At 41.8% G+C, this 20,493-nt stretch overlaps 1 protein-coding gene across 4 annotated transcripts; it reads right to left on the bottom strand.

Annotated features, from left to right (window-relative positions):
• Nucleotides 1–266: 266 nt before the first annotated feature.
• Nucleotides 267–19,879, bottom strand: abl2 (ABL proto-oncogene 2, non-receptor tyrosine kinase). Of its 4 annotated transcripts, none has more exons than XM_087783698.1 (11): nucleotides 19,471–19,879; nucleotides 9,431–9,595; nucleotides 7,542–7,837; nucleotides 7,195–7,467; nucleotides 6,869–6,953; nucleotides 6,550–6,727; nucleotides 6,302–6,486; nucleotides 6,060–6,212; nucleotides 5,647–5,736; nucleotides 5,370–5,555; nucleotides 267–4,407 (listed from the first exon to the last, which is right to left on the bottom strand). In XM_087783698.1, exons 1-11 carry the CDS (start codon nucleotides 19,706–19,708, stop codon nucleotides 2,645–2,647), a joined length of 3,612 nt encoding a protein of 1,203 aa, XP_087639824.1. In that variant the 5' UTR covers nucleotides 19,709–19,879; the 3' UTR covers nucleotides 267–2,644. The 4 variants fall into 4 exon arrangements, with proteins under 4 accessions (XP_087639824.1, XP_087639825.1, XP_087639826.1 ...); XM_087783699.1 differs by having other exon boundaries at nucleotides 9,431–9,592; XM_087783700.1 differs by lacking the exon at nucleotides 19,471–19,879 and adding an exon at nucleotides 9,710–9,894.
• Between the last annotated feature and the right edge of the window lie 614 nt (nucleotides 19,880–20,493).

Here is a 20,493-nt window from a genome sequence, read left to right as displayed (position 1 = left end):
AACAAAGATATACATAATAAAAGTAATTAACTCCACGTCTCTCTTACTTATAATAGTTTTATGGACGCAAAACCCTCAAAGTCAGCTTTACATCGCACTGAATTTCCGTTCCTTGCGTGACCTTCTCTTCACATGTAAGTAAGTAAGTTTTATTTGTATAGCGCTTTTCCAGACCAGGGTCACAAATCACTTAAACAATCAAAACAATATTCAATAAAGTATATACTTTAAAGTCTTCTTAAACGCATCGAACCCAAAAAAAAGTATTCATTCATCAATATCTTTATTATTTACAATAGGCTTAACACTGATAAGCAGAACTTCACAGTAATATATATGATGTGAACTTTTAAATAAAGAAGTACAATTAAAAAAAAAAAAAAGTATCTCGTCGCCACTTTTCATCCATGTTTTAGATTTTCACATATTCTTTTCATGGTTGTCTGTGAGAATGTCTGTTTACATTGCACTTGTACAACTGCAGTGGCCTTTGGTATCATGACGTGAAGCAAAACAAACAGACAAGATGCAGGAGAAGAAAAAAAAAGGAGAGAAGTTGCTTAAATTTGTGGTCAGCTCAAGTATTCCAAGTTGTTTTATCATTCTTTAGCTGTTGTACAGTTGTTTTTCTCACTTTGTTTAAGCAGATAATTCAACATGGAGGTCCAACTGTACAGTAGAAACACTACCGTTCATCCATCATGTGTATGAATTACTACTTTGTAAACACAACAAATATTGTGGTGAAAAAATTCCTCTGCATCAATTTTAAACTGTTATATAAACTTTGATATTTTCATTTTATTCGTAAGCACCTAAAGTCATAATCATGGTTACATTTCGCGATGTAATGATTTCATCTCCTTTAAAACACTGAAACTGCTGATCAACAGTTAATAAATATGTCGCAGAGATAAGACAACCAGTGATTGTTTTTTTTCGATGGGGTCTGACAATTCACAAAAGACTTATTTTTCTCAAATACAATCAACTTTGTTTCCTTACATTTGGCAAATAAAAAGACAATAACCCAGAAACACATGAAAAGCACCACAAAACAAAGTGACAGAAGACAAAAAAAAAAGAATTTTGAAAGCATCATGGCTCTGCAGCTTTTACAGAAATGTCTAGTATTTAGATGCAATGAAGCAATGGCATTTTCCAGTGTACATTACGATGTGAGCATATAAAAAAAAAGAAAAAAGTTTGCATGTATTTACCGACCAAAGTACACTTACTGTATACTTTCATTTCTGGGTTAATGAAATGTAAAGGCAATAAATAAAAAAATTAAAAGATTGGCACCTTAATAGAGATGAAATATTTTTTGTTAACATTTTAACCAAAACAGAAAAAAATACATTCATACAGCAAATATTCAAATCTGGGTTGATAGGCCTCAGTCAGAAAAAAAAGAAGAAAAATCTTGCACTTACGACACATAAATCCTTTGTTTTCTTGCTATGAAATAAAAAAAAAAATATTTACATAACTTTTCTCTGAAAATAGGTCTGTGCTTTTTTTTTTTTTTTTTAAGAAAACAAGAATAATTTAAAATTCAAGTTCATATATGGACATTCTAGAAAGCATCTTTTTAGAAAGTCAATGTACAAATCGCTCATGTGCTGACGACATACTGCAGTTTGTGGAGAGAGAGAAACTAGTGAGTGTGAGATTAGTGCTCGAAGGTCTCTGTGGCTCATACATTGAATGTTTTGAGGCACCGAAGCCAAAGACAAGGCTACAGGGAATCCAACACGGTCCGTATACAGAAGGACACTTGAAAGAAATACTGTCTTCATTCACATGCTTGTGTGTTACTCTGCCTCCGTCACAGAGATGTAGTGTGAAAGATTCTTGAAAGAGAAGTAGTTGTCGTTTCACAATCCTTGAAACAGACTTTAAATATGTGGGAGTTGTAGCATGACTTAGTGTCATATACGTAAGTTTTCGATGACGTTATTGGTCGTTGAAAGCAATAACTCTTTATTTAAAGTGCCCCAAATGAGAAATTGAGGTCATGCATATGTAGTACCAGTTAAAGTTTTGTGCTCAATATACCCAGATAAACCTACTGAAAAAAAAAAGCTCAAGCTAGGATGATTTAAAAAAAAAAAAATGGATCAAAAGGGGATTTATTTAAGAAAGATATGCAACAACCTCCAGTCTTGAGTCAAGAGATGAGATTTAAAGTAATTGATCTACATTGTGGAGCGAAACAAACCCTTACATTGAGCCCAACTATGAGAGAACAATGAAATTGAGACCCTGTAACCTCAATTTTGATCATTAAACGCTGCGTGGACGAGCTTGTGACAACCAACCACCTTAACGTGGACGCACTTGATTCACTCAACATTCCGTGACGCCGCATCCTCCATCTTTGGAAAACGAAGGCGACAACATCGGTTTGGTACAATAAATCTTTTCAGTATTTACATATCAGAGCAAAACTGGTTGATGAAACGTCTTGTAAACAATACAATGGATTTCTGTAGTGATTCCTCCAAGATACTGAAATAAGATCCATCTTAATTGTGTCCCTTGAAAACAAAAATAAAAGCGATCAGCATGACCTGACGTTTTATAAAAAAAAAAGGAGCAGTGTCTTGTGGGAAGTTTAACGGGGATGCCGTCACCGTGGCTACCTCTGGACCACATCACTAATCTCTTTAACACAGCTCTGCAAGTTGTCCACGACTGTGTTGGACCCTCCCGAGGCCCTCAGTTCCTGTAGGCTGAGCTCCAGCTTTCCTACCGCCTCTCTGAAGGCAAACTTGTTCCTCATCTGAGGAATGCAGTCCACGTAACCTGAGCAGTGGTCCAGCAGCTGATGCCCGGCGTCCAGCACCTGGCTGCTGGACGGGCTGTCGGCGCTGGTGTGCAGGACGCTGCTCAGAGACTTGGCGCACTCCAGCAGCGCCTCGCGGCTGACGCGGTCCAGCGGGACCCTCTCCGACTGCTGCCGGGTCCGTCTCAGGGGCACTTTAGAACCGGCTTTGTGAGAAGAAGAGGCAGTGGTGGTGGCACCGTTGGCCATTTTGGTGGGTGTGGTCGTCATGGCGACGGGGGAGGAAGAGGAGGAGGACGACACAGGAGGCACTTGTGGCGGCGGCACTGACGGTCTGCCTGTCGTACCTCCTCCCGATAACCGCCCGGACCGGTGGCTCTTTAACGTCTCTCCGTTGACCTCGGGCGGCGCGGACGCCGCCTGCTCCTCGCCGTCGGCGCTGTACGAGTGCTGCAGGCTGCGTAGCGTGGGCGGCGGGGGAGGGGCGCACTTGGGTTTGACCAGGCGGGGACGGTCTCGCTCCGCCTGGTTCTCGGACAGCAGTTTGAAGCGGTTGCCCTGAGAGTCCAGCCCGACGAGGTGCACGTCGGCCGGACTGTGCTTGAGCGTCGGAGAGATCAGGACCGGGACTTTGTGGTTGTGAGTTTGTGACGCGTTTGAAATGGAAGCCTTGGAGGGAGAAGGCCAACTCTGCTGCCTGTCCAAGACCCCTCCTCCGCCGCCGCCGCCTTCCTCCTTTCCCTCCGAAACCCGGGATAGAGTATCCGACTCCCCGCCTTCGCCTCCCACCCCTGGAGCCCGGACCCCCACAGCGGTCCCTCTTGGCAATAATTTGGCTTTGGGTCTTTCCCTGATCTGCGCCGTCCCCTCGTCCATCCTGCGAAGCAGACTGTCCGAGGGCCGCGTCGACCCGTTCTCCGGTTGGGAGGTGGTCGAGGCAGTCCTCTCCAGCGGGGCTTTGGCACTGCGGTTCCGGGGTAAAGTCAGCGCCATACGTTCAAGGTCGAGCAATCCAGATGACATGGAGGAGGTAGAATTGGACCGAGGAAAAGGCTTTGGTCCCCCGATGATACTCGCGCCCTCCTCCGAGCACAGGGTCTTGCCTGTCCGTAATCCCAGGGTCTTCTTGATGAGTCTCGGTGTGAAGAAACCGGCGAGGCCCCCCCAACTGCTGCTGGTCACCTGCGAGGCGAAGCCTCCACTGGAGGGTTTCTGTCCGAAAGCAGCTCCACAGCAGCGCGACTGAGCCTGGGCGGCTTCCCCGTGGGAATGAGAGGGCGAGGCCGAGAACCCCCCGAGGCTGTCCGATTGGGAAAGTCCAGGCGGGGCGCTGAAGTCGGCGGTGGGCTCGTATTTCTTGTGAGGCTGCGTCTCCATCTCTCGGAAAGAACTGCTCCTCTTGGGGGGCGTCGGGAGGTTCTGTTGCTGCGAGGACGAGGAGGATTTCTTCTTGATGAAGGAGCTGAAGAAGCCGGCCTTGCGGTCTCGCGTGAACGTGCCCAGGTCCTGCACGTCGTCCAGGAGGCTGCCGGGAGATTTATCGCGGGGCTGCTGTTTTCTGGGCAGAGCAGGCGAGGTGCCGGCCCTGATGTCACCGATCAACGCCGACGCCCAACCTGGACATACAGAAGTCGATTAAAACCCTCGGAATTAACTTAGCCAAAACATTTACTCAAAAGAGATAAAAACAAGCATTTTATTCATCATTGGTCAACAGTATTAATAATCCATCTTTGAAAGAAACTGTCCAGTGTCAAAGGAATTAAAACTAGTTTTAACCTGACGTATATGTATCTGTTATGAGACTCAACAGAATTTGTAAAAAAGAAGTTTGTCTTTAATTCAAGTGTTGAAGATCTTTACTTTTATTGTCATCAGGAGATTCACACATAGGAAAACTTAAGACAACATTTATTTTGAAATAAAAGGAATGAATGACGACACGTTTGTTTATCTGTGTTGTGGATTATCCTGCATTAATAATGTAAAATCAAAGAAAACAACTTAATTTGCTTTTAATGTTTGTTTATTTTGTTTTGAAATGTGCTTGAAGATGGAATTTTCAAAGTAAAACTTGAGAAGACCCACGGAATCTCCAATATCCAGGATTAAAAAAGAAAAATTAACATGAATCCTTTTACATTGTTATTAACTATAATGTTTATATTTACAGGTATAGATTGCACCATCGTTGTTTTTTTCACTTTCGTTTCGTTTTTTATTACATAAAAAAATAGGAGACATTTTGATTTGTTCAGTTGTTTCTATTCTTCAGATATTCTAATAACATGTTGATGAGATCACACACATGGAGGAATATGATGGAGAAGGTATTTTAATTCACATGTTGACAAAAGGGATGGTGACTGGTGTGAAGGGACCGTTTCATGATGTGCTTTGTATACTTGACGGACAGGTGCGGTTCATTTGGACAGAAATATGACGGCTCTTCTCTTCATACGACGGGCGCGGCGACGCTGCCATTCCGCTTTACCGTCGATGTCTTCCTGCGCACCTGCAGAACCAAAGTGTCGTGCGGACGACGGGCCGGACGCATGGCAGGCATGTCGGGCTGTACCTGAGTGACCGTGAGAGCCTTGATCGGGCCGCCTGTCGAGTCCACCCTCGATGTTCTCCTTGTTTTCAGTGTGCTTCTGAAGTGTGCGGGACTTGGAAGGCAACAGTGGCATGTCGTGGCCGAAAGAGTGAAGAGGACCACCACAGTGACCCGAGGAGGCCGTTTTACACAGTTCCTCTGCTACCTCTGAAACAAGAGAATGAATTAGGAGATTAATTATTATGAATCATCATTTTCGGTTTCTTCATTTCAAAGACACTTAACAGGAAACACTCACCTTCAGAAATGCTAGAATCATGGAACATAGTTTCGAAGGCTTGGTGAATCTCTGCGAAGGAGGGCCGGTCTAATGGACTCCACTGCCAGCCTGGAATGATTTTTTGGTTAAAGTTATGAATTTACATAAAAATACAATGTTGTCTTTCATGTCAGTTTTGTCATTTTGTTTATGAATATTTGTAGGGACAGACAATATTTGCATAGTATGTGCAAATATTTAGCAGTGGGTAAATGTTAGCTTTGTGTCAAGAACCATTAAGTATACTTCACGGAGAAAGATTTTACTTCAGTGCTGAATAAAAAGATTTTGGACTTCTTGGACTATTGGCTCTTTTAACAAACGTGTGTAAACAACTAAAAAATATGTAGAAACACGTATAAAGAGTTATCGATGGACAAGTTAAAACGTACATGCTCTCATGAGTTCATAGACTTTTGGTGGACATCCTTCAGGCTGCTCCATTCGGTATCCTTTTTCCAGAAGATCGTAGACCTGCGACAGATCGATGCCCGGGTACGGTGACATTCCATACGTGGCGATTTCCCATAGAAGAACGCCAAAGGCTAAAAGAAGACACGACAATACTAGTTAGATTGAAAAGGTGGGGACAGACAACATAAAACAAATGATTCAGTAAAAAGATGAAACTGACCCCAGACGTCAGACTTGATGGAGAAGGTGTTGTAAGCAAGGCTCTCCGGGGCAGTCCACTTGATGGGGAACTTGGCCCCGGCATGGGCCGTGTACGTGTCACCGGTCATCAACCTGCTCAGACCGAAGTCTGCCACTTTCACCACATGGTTTTCCCCGACCAGACAGTTCCTGGCGGCCAGATCCCTGCGGAGCAGAGAACAAGGAATTAAAGACTATTTCTAATGTTTTATAATGTGCAGAACAAACCTATGAATGAAGTTCTTCTTCTCCAGATATTCCATGGCCGACGAGATCTGGGTGGCCATGTAGAGAAGAACCACGGCGTTCACCTCCTCCTGGTCACAGTCTCTTAAATAATCCAACAGGTTGCCATGTGGCATGTACTCCGTTACAATGTAAAACGGTGGCTCCAACGTGCAGACGCCTGTGAGGACGCAGAAAAACCAACATAGCTTACAGTCAACTGTTATTGAAGCTAAGCTTGAATTACTACAGCAAACAGAAAACCAATTCTGAGTGCACAAAAAAAATACTGAAATAATCAAATATGTCTCTAAATATTTACCAAGGAGTTGGACCAGGTTGGGATGTTTAACCTCCTTCATCACGGCTGCCTCTTTTAAAAATTCTTCGACCTCCATAGTGTCCTCCTGTCACGCAGAGAAACAACAGAGTTTTAAAAAGAGTAGCAGGTTTTCATTCAGTACGGTGTTTATCGAAAGATCCCTTGAGTTAGACAGTGATATGCAGTACCACATTTAACCACTAGATGGCGTCCCAAGATAATTTTTCTAAAAATGATGGCGTTCTACTGTATTCAAAATAAGAGACAATAAAGGTTTCTAAAAAAAAACAACAGGCGATAAGTCAAAGCTGAGAACAAGATCTAACCTTGAGTGTTTTGACCGCCACTGTGAGGTTGTACTTCTTCCACACGCCGACATAAACCTCCCCATACTGGCCGCCCCCGAGCTTGTGCTTCATGGTGATGTCTGTGCGCTCCATCTCCCACTTGTCGTGGATCGGGGAAACTCCATACACTGTGGGTTTGTTGCATTTGGGTGCCGGGTAGTGTAGCGTGGTGACCAGGCCGTCAGCCACTGTGGAATGATGGTGCACCAGTTCGGCAAGAGTGGCAAAGCGGCTTTCAGACGTGACGTACACCTGAGGATATAAACACAGCGATGATGATGAAGCTCATTCTAATCGATAAGAAAACACCCTTTAAATAGCTTTACCTTCCCATCCGAGCCCGTGTTGATCCTGTAGTGGTAGACTCTCCCCTCGTAGCGGAGGGATATGGAAAGCTGTCCAGGACTGCTCTCGCTCTCCCGCACCAGGAAACTTCCGTTGATGAGGGACGAGAGCAGGTACTCGGCAGCGCTGCGAGACACCGGTCCATGGTACCAGCTGTGCTTCTCCAGGCTGTTGACGGGCGTGATGTAGTTCGAAGGAACCCAACCCTGGCCGTTCTTGGAGCGAACCTCACTCCATTCTCCATTCTGATTGTAGCCCAACACGCGCAGCTTCTCACCTGAATGAAAAGTTTTTAAAAGTTTACACCCAGATGAGACCGACCTGAGGTTTGAAGGGAAGGATGGTAACCGAGTAAAAGAACACAATGTTAAAAGATGATCAGTAGTTACGTATGCAACCATGACAACCAACCACACGTCAAAACAACTTTTTCTGTAATCTCGTTCTACTTGTTGAAACCACATCAAAACACAGAGCTACCAGGGTTGGGTACATAACTGTCAACAGCAGTTCAGTACAACTGGGCAAGTAGTGACTTGGGCTCGTCGAGCGAAATTGTGACGCGTGTACCGAGAGAAGAAGGTGCGGCTGATGATTTGTGTTTGACTCTATAAGGGAGGGTCTATAGATGTCAACATTGATGGGACAGTCAGCGCTGCAATGCAGTCAGACTTTACCATCATATTATTGAGTATTGTTTTGGTTGTATAAGCGCTTTGTGACCCTGGTCTGGAAAAGTGCTCTATCAATATAAATGACTTACTTCCTTTAAACAATCATTATTTCACTATGTCTAATATTATGTCGTGTTCCATCTCAACAATAAATGTGACAGTATAAAATACACTTCACTAATTTAACTACAATATTTTGTTGGAACTCATAACTCTTCATTTTCATGTAATTTAATTAAAATATTTTAGTGAACCTTTTTAGTAAGAAAAGTCTGATTCACAGCATATTTTATCTGTCTGCATCTGAACTATTTTGTACTTTACAGAGATTTAAAAAAAAAAAGTAAAATAACTGGTAGCAAACGTTTTGAAAAATGTTTGAAAAGATTGCAATTTTGAGGTACTTCTTCAGCAGCAACCAGTTTCAGCATTAGTTAAACCCATTCCCAGTTGAATTAGATAATCATTATCACTCTTTCCCTTCCGTCTAGAGACAATCTATGACCCACACCAGAGCTTTAGAGGAAAACATGATCTTTATTCTGTAAAAGTCAAATCCTCTGGTTGATTCATCCCATCGATTTCATTGATCACTGTCGCGTGACTTAACCGACACTGTATAGAAAAGTCTCCTGGATCACCTGTCCAGATATTAAAACATGTAACCCCAATTAGCCAATAGTTCCCAATTAAAAAAAAAAAAAGAAATCACAATGAAATCTTAATAATTGACAAACTACACAAAAATACAAAAAGGCAGTAAGGAATACCCAGTACAAGAGAAATGTATAGAAAAGTAAAATAAACTAATCAAAGATTCTATTCAATAAAAACTATGTAAATAAAATGCATGATGGCGAGGGTGAAAAAAAAGAAAGCTAATTTCAAAAACTTTGATTAGTTTTACTTTATCCAGTCCCCAGGTTTTCAACAACTGAATAGGCTGAGTTGTCAAAGATAAATACCGGGTTTAAAGGATGGATTAGGACTGGAGATGGTTTCTATTGAGTCAGAGGGAGAAGATTTCGGTCTTACATAACCAACCCAGTACAGTCAACATCCTCCTCTATTGCAAAACACAGCAAAGTCATCAATGAGAAATGTCCTTTTAGGAACTTTAGCAAGTGAGTAACAACAGATTATCTACAGACGTAATCAGGACCTGTTTTTTCATCAGTTTGTGATCGTGTGTTTACCTTTGGTGATGCTGAGTGTGTTGTCCCCGCTGGCAACAAAGTCATAAAGTGCGACAAAAAGGTTGGGGTCACTCTCGGCGGCGCCGAGCAGGTTCTCCTTGGAGCTCCAGCGTACCGCCTCCGTCAGCGCAGCCGAATCCAAGCCGAATGGCCTGTGCAGAGCTTCTGAGGAGAAGATCAGGATCAGGGACGGGAGAGGGAAGAGAGAGAGAAGACAAAACCGTGAGACAAGATGCACAATTCTCATGGATCAATACAGACGAGTTCCTCCGTGTCTACCATTTTGTTCTGGCTCGGACTCAAGCCTGAGACCAGTGTGGAGACGATGGCTACCGAGAGCCACCCACTCCTCCTCAAAGCTGCTGCTTCCCTGGAGGCACCTCAAAACCATTCCGTTACTTACTCGTTCACAGGAGACTGGACACTGTAACCACTGGCTACAGAGAAAACTAGGTGAAATCTGTGGTGAGACAGGTCCAGGTCCGTGTTTATATGGACCGGCGGAGGGAGGAGCTGCAGTATTAAGACGCCAACTATGCAAGGATTACCATAACTACTGGAAACACGCCCACAGACACAAATGTCTGAGGGATGAGCCAGCCGGTGCGTGGCCCACGAGCACAAAAGTTAACAGCTGCTGCGTGTCTGGACAGCTGCTGAGCAAGTGGGAAGGAGGGTGGAGAAGCTGCCAAGGTGTGAAGAAGTAAACTCAAGCACGTCCTTGCTCTCGAACATTTTTATCACTTTAGGTCCATCAGGGTTCGGGGAAAAACTGCAGCAGGACTTTCAACAGTGATTTAAAGAATGTGTCGTCTGAAAGATGTTGTGATATTTTACGTGTGTGGGTTGAGGATGCAATGAAATGTGTAACTTTCTAGGTAAAGGAGTGTGTTGTGTTCCTGTCTGAGCAAGATTCAATTTAGCAAAAATATCCAGCATCTTTTTAGAGACGTGTACGTCCAGCAACAGGATACTATTTCATGTTTGGAAATCAATTTTCCAAATCAACCAGAATTTGCCTTTACATTAACAGTATAAATAGTAATTTAATATGTATATTTTCAATGAACAGAAGACACTTTCAAGGAACTAAAAGTCTGTGACTGTATCTATAAAAATACATAGTAAAGTCTGGCAAAATAGCTTCCAAATATCAATTGTGATACAAATACTCTGTTTAGAATAAACAGAAGAGGCTATTAATTATGAAATTATTAGTCGGTTATGTAAATATACAAAAACAAACAGACCACAGCACTTTAAAAAGAAACACGGTAAACAACAATTTCAGCTTTTTTTGGCATTTTACACATTTATACCTTCACAGCAGGATGATCTACAAAAACCAAAACATTGCCCACCTTTGTTCTGGACCAGCATGCACTGCAGTGTTGCACGTGCTGTGACTTGGCTTAGCCATAGTTCCCAATACATCTCGACAGGTGTCCTCCACGAGCAGGTTTAGAAATACTGTTCGCAAGTAGTTTGTTTCATCCAATGAAGAAAATAAATAAATAATCAAAACTTAAAAAAAAGAAACCTTTCTTCTGTGAGACTCCATGGCAAATTATAATATAAAAAAGCCTCAAAATAGCCGTTTCCTTTCCATCAAACCCCCATTTTTCAATCATTTAACTGTATCCGTGTAGCCCAGTACTCCAAAGGTTGCTCCTCATGTGTATCCATAAGGGTTCTACTCGGAGGTATGGAACGCTGTGCAGTGTGACAGGCTGACCGAGCGAGAGAGGCATGTGGCGAAGTTTCGAGGCACGTACATACTCGGGTTGGGGGGGGGGGGGGGGGTGGTGAGGGGTACAGTGCATGGTACAGAGAAAAGCTCATGTGTATGTGGACCATTGCTGTGGCAGATGGCTGATCTTTTCCCCTGAGGGACAACCGAGGGGGGTAAGTGACCCCTACTTTCCTTTGTGTTGGTGTGTGTGTGTGTGAGTGTGTACGTGTGTGTGTGTGTATTGTATTAACTGTGTGAGAGTGCAACTGCTAGACCAACTGGTAGCTCTCCTCCTCTTACATTACAGCACAACACATCACTCTACTTTGGAATGTTTTAATGAAATGGAACCATTATGTCACGCACTACTATTTGTATTGACTCATAACCAGATGGACAGAAAGTGGATTAAGAAAAAAAAAAAAGGTAACAAGGAAAACCTCAACGGCAAAATATATATACTATTAATTCTACCCAAGTACATTACAATATACATGCTCTATATTATAACAAGGTTGTAAAGAAAATGCATTGAGAAAGCACAGAGATGTTTACATTGACCAGTACCCCAGGAGGTGCCGTTGTATGATGACCCAAATCCGGAGTCTCGACAGGGAAACAAGTCATGGGTCGGGGTAATTAATCGGGGTTAGGATTAGAGAATCTGTTGTCGAGACATATCCTCTCATAATAAATGATTATACAAACATGTGAAAAAGGGGAAGTCGTTTGTCCATCATGTCCTCATTGAATATCAATTGTTTTAAACAGAGCGACAGAATGATCAGTACATGATATTTCAAAAGAAAATGTGTCAAGTAGCATTGGTCTAACAGCTACTTAAACTAATAAAAATAATGTCAAGGCCCTTCACTCCCACACTCGTTGCATCGGGTGTTGGCTGGAATAGGTGTGATTAATTCCGTCTGGATTGTTCCAGACACATAGAATAGTGTCACTGCTTGGTCACAAGCAAATTCCTTAGATACCTCTTCACAAGAGCAGTTGGTTGACGTGGGGTTAGTCGTGTGTCATGAAGGAACGACCGCGCTGTGTTGACTTGAGCCCAGTGAATACTTGCAAGCCGTCAAGCCTGTGCCCCCCTCAAGACAGCTGGAGCAGAGGTGACCCCGGTCCAGCGGGCAAAAGCATGCGGATAATCAACTGTGACACCGTCTACTTGGCCGTCCCAGGACCCCGGCAGCTGCCAACATTGATGCCTGGGAGTCTTGACGAATATCTGATTTCACCTGCCAACAATGCGTGCTTAATCATCCAACGGGAGTAATGTCAATTTCACACCCAATTCAGAAACAATGGAGGTTGTATTTCAGCGCTGGAGGTAAGTGCGTATATTTAGCAGCAGGAGGACAAAACATACGAGGATGACAGCCAGGAATAACTCGCTGGGCCACGTCATGGTGTCGTGGAGATGATATTTGTGCACGATCTCCTTAAAAACCTCCAACAATCCTCAACGTTCAGTGGAAATGTATTAATGCAAGTGATGGAGAGAATGTTTCTCCACAAAAATCAAGTCTTTACATATTCAGTCTTCGCTCACAACAGGCTAAGAAGTCTTATCTGAAGATAAGAGTGAAAGCTCAGCATTCTTTATGAAGATTTTTAAAAGGGACCAAGGGATAGGTTGTTGGAGGAAACAGGAAGCGACAAAGAAACTATGAAGTTGACACTTTTTCACTAAACGACAGGAATGCAGGACAGATAACACATCGGCTATGTCACCATTACAAATGCTGGTCATGATTTTTACTTTTACCGAATATGTTTGCTCAACAGGATTTCTTTATCACAGCAGTCACATGAGTAATGGTTAAATAATTAATCATTTGTTATTATCAATGGAGATAGTGAGAATAAAAACATGTTTTGTGGCCCTCAGAAGGTAGCCTGTTACTAATATAAAATGACTATCAGATAAGTACACGCTTGTCATACAAAATATTTCCTCTACTAAAGTTATATTTCCTTTGCTATTGTGCTGTGGAAAGGCTTTAATGTGAACTCAATATTTGTGGCATGAACGCAAGCAGTCGTGACAGTCAGGTGACCAGATGACAGTCACGGTAAAAGAGTAGCAGACTGAAGTGAAGCGGAAGTTTTTATGATATAATTATGTCAGCATACAAGAACCAGCTTCAACGGCAGAAAATCATAAAGGCAGTGGAACAATCCAAAAAAGCAGAAGTAAGAGAAACTTGTTTGCAACAACGGGAATGACAAAAAAAAGAAGGTTGTTTACACATTAACTAGAGGTGGAACAAAAACTCAAGTTATAACTGGTCTTTCTTAAATGAACGAATCATGGCAAAATGAATGGTTATTTTATCACAACCACCTTTGATACTGTGGTTCATACTGATGGATAACTGTTGCTTTAAATAATAATATGCAAGTCATTAACACCACCTTCACTTCTACTGGTTATGCCTTCATAAAAAAAAGAAAAAGAAAGGACAATCACATTGTGTTTTACGAGCAGGAAGGAAGTCCCTTGTTTACCCAGAATGCCAACATCATTATTTATAAATACATCGGTAACATCCCATCGCTGCTCATCTAATAAGCTTCCAGTGCTACGACCAGCAAGTACACACTTGCACACAGGGACAGATAAGCCTGCCTTTAACACATCCTCATGTTGAAAACCTGTGACTCACAAATTCCATCTGTTCCGGTGGCAAAAGCCGGTCCAAGGTAAGGACGACACACTATGGATCCGTGGTGAAAACTCCATACATGTGATGGCGAGTGAAGCAATAACATCTCTGGGTTAATAACAGACTACGAGTGCTTTCTCAAGGTGTGTGTGCAGGGAACTGTTGAATTCCTTGAACTTCAAGGCGAGTTGTTTGGTTTAATGACTCAAAACATCAAATAAATGTTATCATTATGTACATACACTGTATGCATTTCTAGGTTAACTATTGATACGTGTGGGTATGGAATGTGTAGGATTTGACACTAGTAGCCACAATACTTAAATCATTAATTAAAAACCCTTCCTGACCAAATTAAAAAGTCAGTGCAATATATAGTTTATTGTGTAAAGTAAAAGATAAAAAAAAACGACACTCCAGTGCAAATACAGAAGGGGAAACTGGGTAACAGCAAATACTTTCTCCTCATACAACTTGTTGCAACCAGTCCTTGAAAATTGTCAAATTCCTTTAACTGTAGTTACAGAATACATTGAGCACTTACACCTACACCACGGTGAAAAATTGGAACAAGTCCACAGGACAGAAAAGTACATGTAATCTTAGGAAGGAAGGTGACGAAAGTTTTAATTTTATTTCAAGAGGTTTATCAGAGTTTATAAAAAAATAGTTTATTTTAAAAGAGTTTATCATTGAGATAAGATTCCAGTTTATCAGACTGCCCTTGGCTCTGTATTGTGAGGTGTCAAAAACAGAGCCTCGAGATGTGAAAGATGGAGCTTTAAAATAACAAAATAATCTAATTAATATCCCATTTAGAATCAGTAACTTGTATTGCCAGTGTTGTAAAAATGAACCCTGACTAAATACTGTCACTAGTCAAGTGGAAGTTCCAAACACATTTTAATGTATACTTTTATTAAAATACAAGAAAAATAACTCCTGTGTTGTACTCAGTGTTATCTTGACCATTAAAGTATATATTTTATTGAGTATTGTTTGGATTGTTTAAGCGCTTTGTGACCCTTGTCTGGAAAAGCGCTATACAAATACAAATTACTTTCTTGATCTGAACATCAATGCACATATAATGTAACAGACTCCAAATGACCATGCCATAAAAAGTGGCTTAAAAAAAACAACTCTACCCAAATGTACTACATGATGTACTAGACAAAACATGCAGAATGAAAATAACATTCGATAGAAAAAGACAAATTCCAAGTGTTGCCAGTTTAATTCCCGTTATAAAGCCAAACCATAGTCGCTGCAGTTGCTTCTTAGCTTGTGTATTAGATAATTGTAGGAGGAATTGAATAATAATCATGAGACTAACACTGTTCTCTTATGTAAGAAATCTAATGGATTATGCGTTGACAAACCACTGAGTCATCGGGTGCAGCATCTCAAGCTTCCGTTTGAACATCTACTGTCGAGTCAATTAAACATGTTTTGTCATCGTTTCTGTCAATCAAAAAATACTGTTTCTTTGTTGTGTCTGCTCTATTTTTGTATTTTTTTTGGTGTGTGTTGAGAGAAAATCCCTGGAGGTAATCTCTTTGTCTGAACTGCTAATCTGTATGTGGTGTAGTTAAAATCTGCTCGGGTGTAGGTTTAAGCTTCTTGGGGCTTGTAAGCCTCGGATGATGGAGAATCTTCTCATGTGCTCCGAGATGTCGGACCGAGGAGAAGCCCCCTCGGTCGGGTGGTCACATCCACGGGCTTCGGTCGGAATGTCTTCGTCACGCTGTTCTATCCTGCACACTTGAGGGTCTGAACACCATTTGACGTGACAGTAACACATCGATAATGAAACAAAGGCTGACTTAAATCTACTAATCTTCACCAAAAGTGTTAATAGGGTATTTCAGATTAAACCAGAAGAAAACAACAACAACATCTCGGGATAATCGCAGGCATCAGAGGGGATATAGGAGGACAGCTGGGCCACAGGGCACTCAGATTAGGATTTTCTGTCTGACTGGTCAGTGGGTGGCCCGCCTGCATGAAAGGAGAGTGACATGTGGGGTAATCCTCTGTAAGACGTGCACGAGTTCAGGAGGAGAAAAATGGTTAATGTGTACATACAAGTACAGTCGAGTGTGTGAGTGACCGTGAAGCCAAGCCAAGCCAAACTTTTTCGGCCTGCAAACGAGAAGATAAGCAGCATTAATAATGCCAGCGAGCGAGCGACTTTAGCTGGATCTAAATCAATGCCTAACAGGCTTGGCACGAGGAGGTCCCTCTTTGTAAAGCAAGTCTAGTTTCTGGCCTGATGCAGTGCCATCGCTGAAGCAAGGCTTCCTTTCTACAAACAGCGGCAGTTTGCCAAAACAACCACTTGAGACTTGTAGACCACTCAAGAAATGAGCCAGGGACTTAATCCTGGTTTAAGTGCATAAACCATGCAAATGATCTACGTTCATATAAATAACCGTCATACACAACCGTCCTAATTCATCCAAATGTTTTTGGGAAAATTACATAAGATCGATTTTCAGCCCGACAGACTGGCGTCCTGTTCAGGGTGACCCCTGCCTCTCGCCCAGAGAAACTGGGAAAGGCTACAGCTTCTCGGAAACCTCCATAAGGGAACAAGCGGCACAGAAAATTAATGAATGAATGATTTTAAACCACAGATTAGTTACAGTTTTATAAAAAAAAAAAAAACATCTTTAATAAGATTAAAAAGACATTTCTTCAAAGAAAATATATATATATATATATATATATACACACTGTATATACTGTAGATAGATAGATATCGGCGACAAAAAAAACTAATCAAAATAGCAACATATTAAGTTTTTAAGTTAAAAAAAGAAAAAACAGGCTTTTGTAATCTTACCGAAATTACTGAATAAACACTCTTTGGAATTAGTAAAAACCATAAACAAAAAATATTTAAGAAGTTTATGAGAAAATACAGATGTAATTGAAGTTTATAAAGGCATGAAACCAAAACGTCAACACATCTTTCACGACCTAAATTTCTGTAGTGTCTTAAAATGTATTTAGAAGTCAAATATTGATTTACAAATATATAAAAGAACAGTAACATAAAAAACACGACCCATTATTATCATCAACAACCAGTCCTGACAATTCACCTCACATAAGGCAGTTACTTCTATTTTAAATACATTTAAAAAGACACCTATTCATTTATGAGGCTTTTAATTTATTGTATATAAAAAAAAAATCAGTCACATTTTTACAGAATGCCTCATATTTTGATTTTGCCTCACCACAGAATAGACGGGTCTTTAGCGCACAGTCAGTTGTAAAGTGGATTTGTTTCTAATCTCATTTTACCCATGATGCAAATCAGCTTAGGTTCTTAGAGTCTGGATCCTGCTTCAATATTCCCCACATTAACAAGGCTTCACAGACGGTACGATTGGCTCAGAATTGCCCACAACTCGTCTGCCAAAATACTCTGATAAACTCATCTGCCCCATTTTCTGTTCCATTTAGACTCAAAATATCACTTCATTGAACATGTTTTTGTGAGTGACTGTGTACGTGATGTTTATACTGAAGCACAGCAAAGCAGATCACGTCCTTATCCTTACATTTATTCATGATAATTGCCGTCTCAGTTTTTCTAAAGCCACTTCTAGCATCTCCTCCGTTCCGTCCTGTCCTTGAGTACCTTCCTATTCATGCCCAGCGATCCATCTTGTTGTAAAACCAAGACACTAAATAAGTCATGTGGTTGTAGGAACCAGAGGCAACCTCAGCAAGTCGCTGGAGCAGAATCACAGCATCGGATGCGGGGAAAACAGGAAAAATAACTGCTGAGGAATCAATCAACATCCTAATAAATTTTCTCGGCGCCGAGGGGGAGCGCTGACAATCAGCTGCCCCCGGAAGCGACGCAACACCATTTACAACGTCCACTCAGACCACCGTCGGGAAAAATGTTGAAACTGAATGAGTCATCCATTCACGGAACACTTTTCAGTATTTGAATAGAGACGGCAAAGTGATCAATGGACCAAAAATACTTCCCGCAAAGACAAATACAAGAGAGTGTTTACGTGTCGAACACACTCAACTGCACACATTGAAGAAAAATCGCTTACAAAGGATGAACCTAAATCAATGTTTATATACTGATTTCTAAAGTAACATTAGGTAATAAAATAAGGGAACTAGAAACATGCAGATCATCAGTTTAACCAGATTATTTGTCACACATGGTGCAATTTTATTCACTTGTTCTCTACACATGTAATTTCAATATAATGTATATTCAATTCATTTGAATGAACTGTTGACATCCTAATGCTGTGACACATGTTTACATCTCGTATATTTACTTTTGTGTCCATAGGGGTAACATATGTGAATCAATTTTATATATAAATGTGCTATAACATATTATTTTTCAAAAACACATATCTTGATCTTTTTATTATATATTTTTTGAGAGTTTTTTTTGATAGTTTAAGCACTTTGTGACCCTGGTCTAGAAAAGCGCTCCATAAAAAAAAATTACTTACTTACATATGGTTTAAGGGTATTAATCGAAAGTGATTGATACTGTTAATGATACCAATACTTTCACTACGATATTTAATCCTGGAAGATCCTTTTTTTTTTAAAACCAATTTTATAAGAGAAAAGAGAAGAGAAAATAAAATTACACAGAGTAACTCTTTTTTTGCTTCGTACATTACCTTCCATGTACTTTTCTTGCAGAACAAATTAATAACAAATAACTTCCAGTGTAAAAGAACACTTTCTAAAGTGACAAATCATTCTGATGCTCTCCGTCTTTGTCATGCATCAGAAAATCCACATATTATCACGATTTGATATCGTAATTTGGCACTAAAAGATGAACCATGTTTCGATGTTGGTGCCACCAAAGAATTTCAGTCGGTGCCACAATATAAACCAAAGCTTGCATCGGAAAGATGGTTGTGATCGATTCATCCAAGTCAACAATTACTCAACCCAGCATCCGAGGATGTATCAATCCGGTTCCGGATCGATGGAATCACATGCCTTCCTTCATGAGTCAGCCTTGGATGATGGTAACTAAGGGAATGCTGTTACTGTGACGGAAGCTCGGATGAGTAACTCATGTTTAGGTTGATCCAACAAAACGTCTCTTGCCGTGACTCAGTAACGCCAGCAGACTCCATGAGCTCAAAAACATGGTGATGTTCAGATAATAAAGACACAAGGAAACTTCAATTATTCACGTGGGTTTTTTTTAAAAACTCCCCCATGGTGGATCCAAGGCATCCCAGTCTTGAGTGCTGGTAAACGAGACATGTGAAGGTCTTGTAATGTGAGCCTGGTCCCGGGTGATGTTCAGGAGCTAATGGAGTGGAAATTGCGACCAAACCTCCTGAGGCAACATTTCACTAAAGCAAGACCTGATGGTTCCACCTTTAAAAAGGGTGGCCTGAGGGCAACAACACTTTTCCACACCATCCACTGCAAACACCGGGTCAGTGGACTCACTTCTTTTAAATGCAGTTCATTGTCAATATATATAATAATAATAAGTATTATGTAAGAATATTTTGGATCGAGGCTATTTCCGCTAACGTTAGCATAACTAGCTCGAGGAATGACAATAAAACAAACTTAGAAACATTTGTTCCTACCTGAGTGTTGCGTGAATATATTGATGGTCGGGTCCGGGATGTTGATGGCGGTGGCCGCCCGGGCCGGCGAGTTCCCGGTGCTGCTGCTGCTGCTGTTGTTGCCTGGTTCTCGGGGTCTTCTCCCGGCGCCGCTCCCCCGGCTCCCCCTCACTTGCTGCGCCGGGGACGCGTGCTGCTGCTGCGGCTGCTGCAGTCCGGCGGACGTCCCTTCCCCGACGCGGCCTACTTGCTGTCCCATCCCGGTGGAGGGTTTTTTTTTAGGGTTTTTTTTTTCTCCAGGGGTAGAAGGACGTTCAAGCGAGCAAAAAGCCCCCCAACCGGCTTTCCGCCTCACATTCCCCTGGATTCCAGCAGCGTGGGCCGAATAGTGTTCCCGACTCGCTCCGCGGTTCAAACTAGCTTTAGCTTTAGCTCGAGCTAACGGTTAGCTTCGCTCCCTGAAACCCACCCACCCTTCCTGCAACAATAAAAGGGCAACCCTGGCGTGTGACAGCGATATATCCTCGGACCGCGCGATCCTCCTCCCGGAAAAAAAATTAAATGAAATAAAAAGAGGCACGAAAAACAGTAGCGAACACTCGCGAGGTGATTCAAGAGTTGGATAGTTGTTTTGTTTTTTTTTTAGAAGGTTTTTTTCAGAATAATTTCACCGCTGTCCGGCCGCTGCGCGCCCCCTCTGACGCCGCCATCTTTACCGCAGAACACAAGATGTGTTGCACAAGGCGGGGGGTTCACTGCTGCCTGTCACCGTCCTCCACCCCCTTACCCTTACCTGCGGGTGCCTCTCGCACCTTCCCATAGGATACATCCTAAGAACATGTACAAGTTTTTTAAAAGTCTGTTTTTATCTGCTAATAAGTGCACCTCTGAATCTGAGACAGTGGTTCTCACCAGGATGTGTATACACTCTCAACTACTTCTGAAAACACACTCCAGATTATTGGAGTAATGGTATGACCCAGGATGCAAACTTTATATCAGACCTGGACACATGCAGCCCTTTGACTGTATTTTATGCGGCCC

This window comes from Callionymus lyra, chromosome 2 (assembly GCF_982586985.1).
Source record: "Callionymus lyra chromosome 2, fCalLyr1.hap1.1, whole genome shotgun sequence".
NCBI lineage: Eukaryota > Metazoa > Chordata > Actinopteri > Syngnathiformes > Callionymidae > Callionymus > Callionymus lyra.
This window is presented reverse-complemented; position numbering and strand designations above follow the sequence as displayed.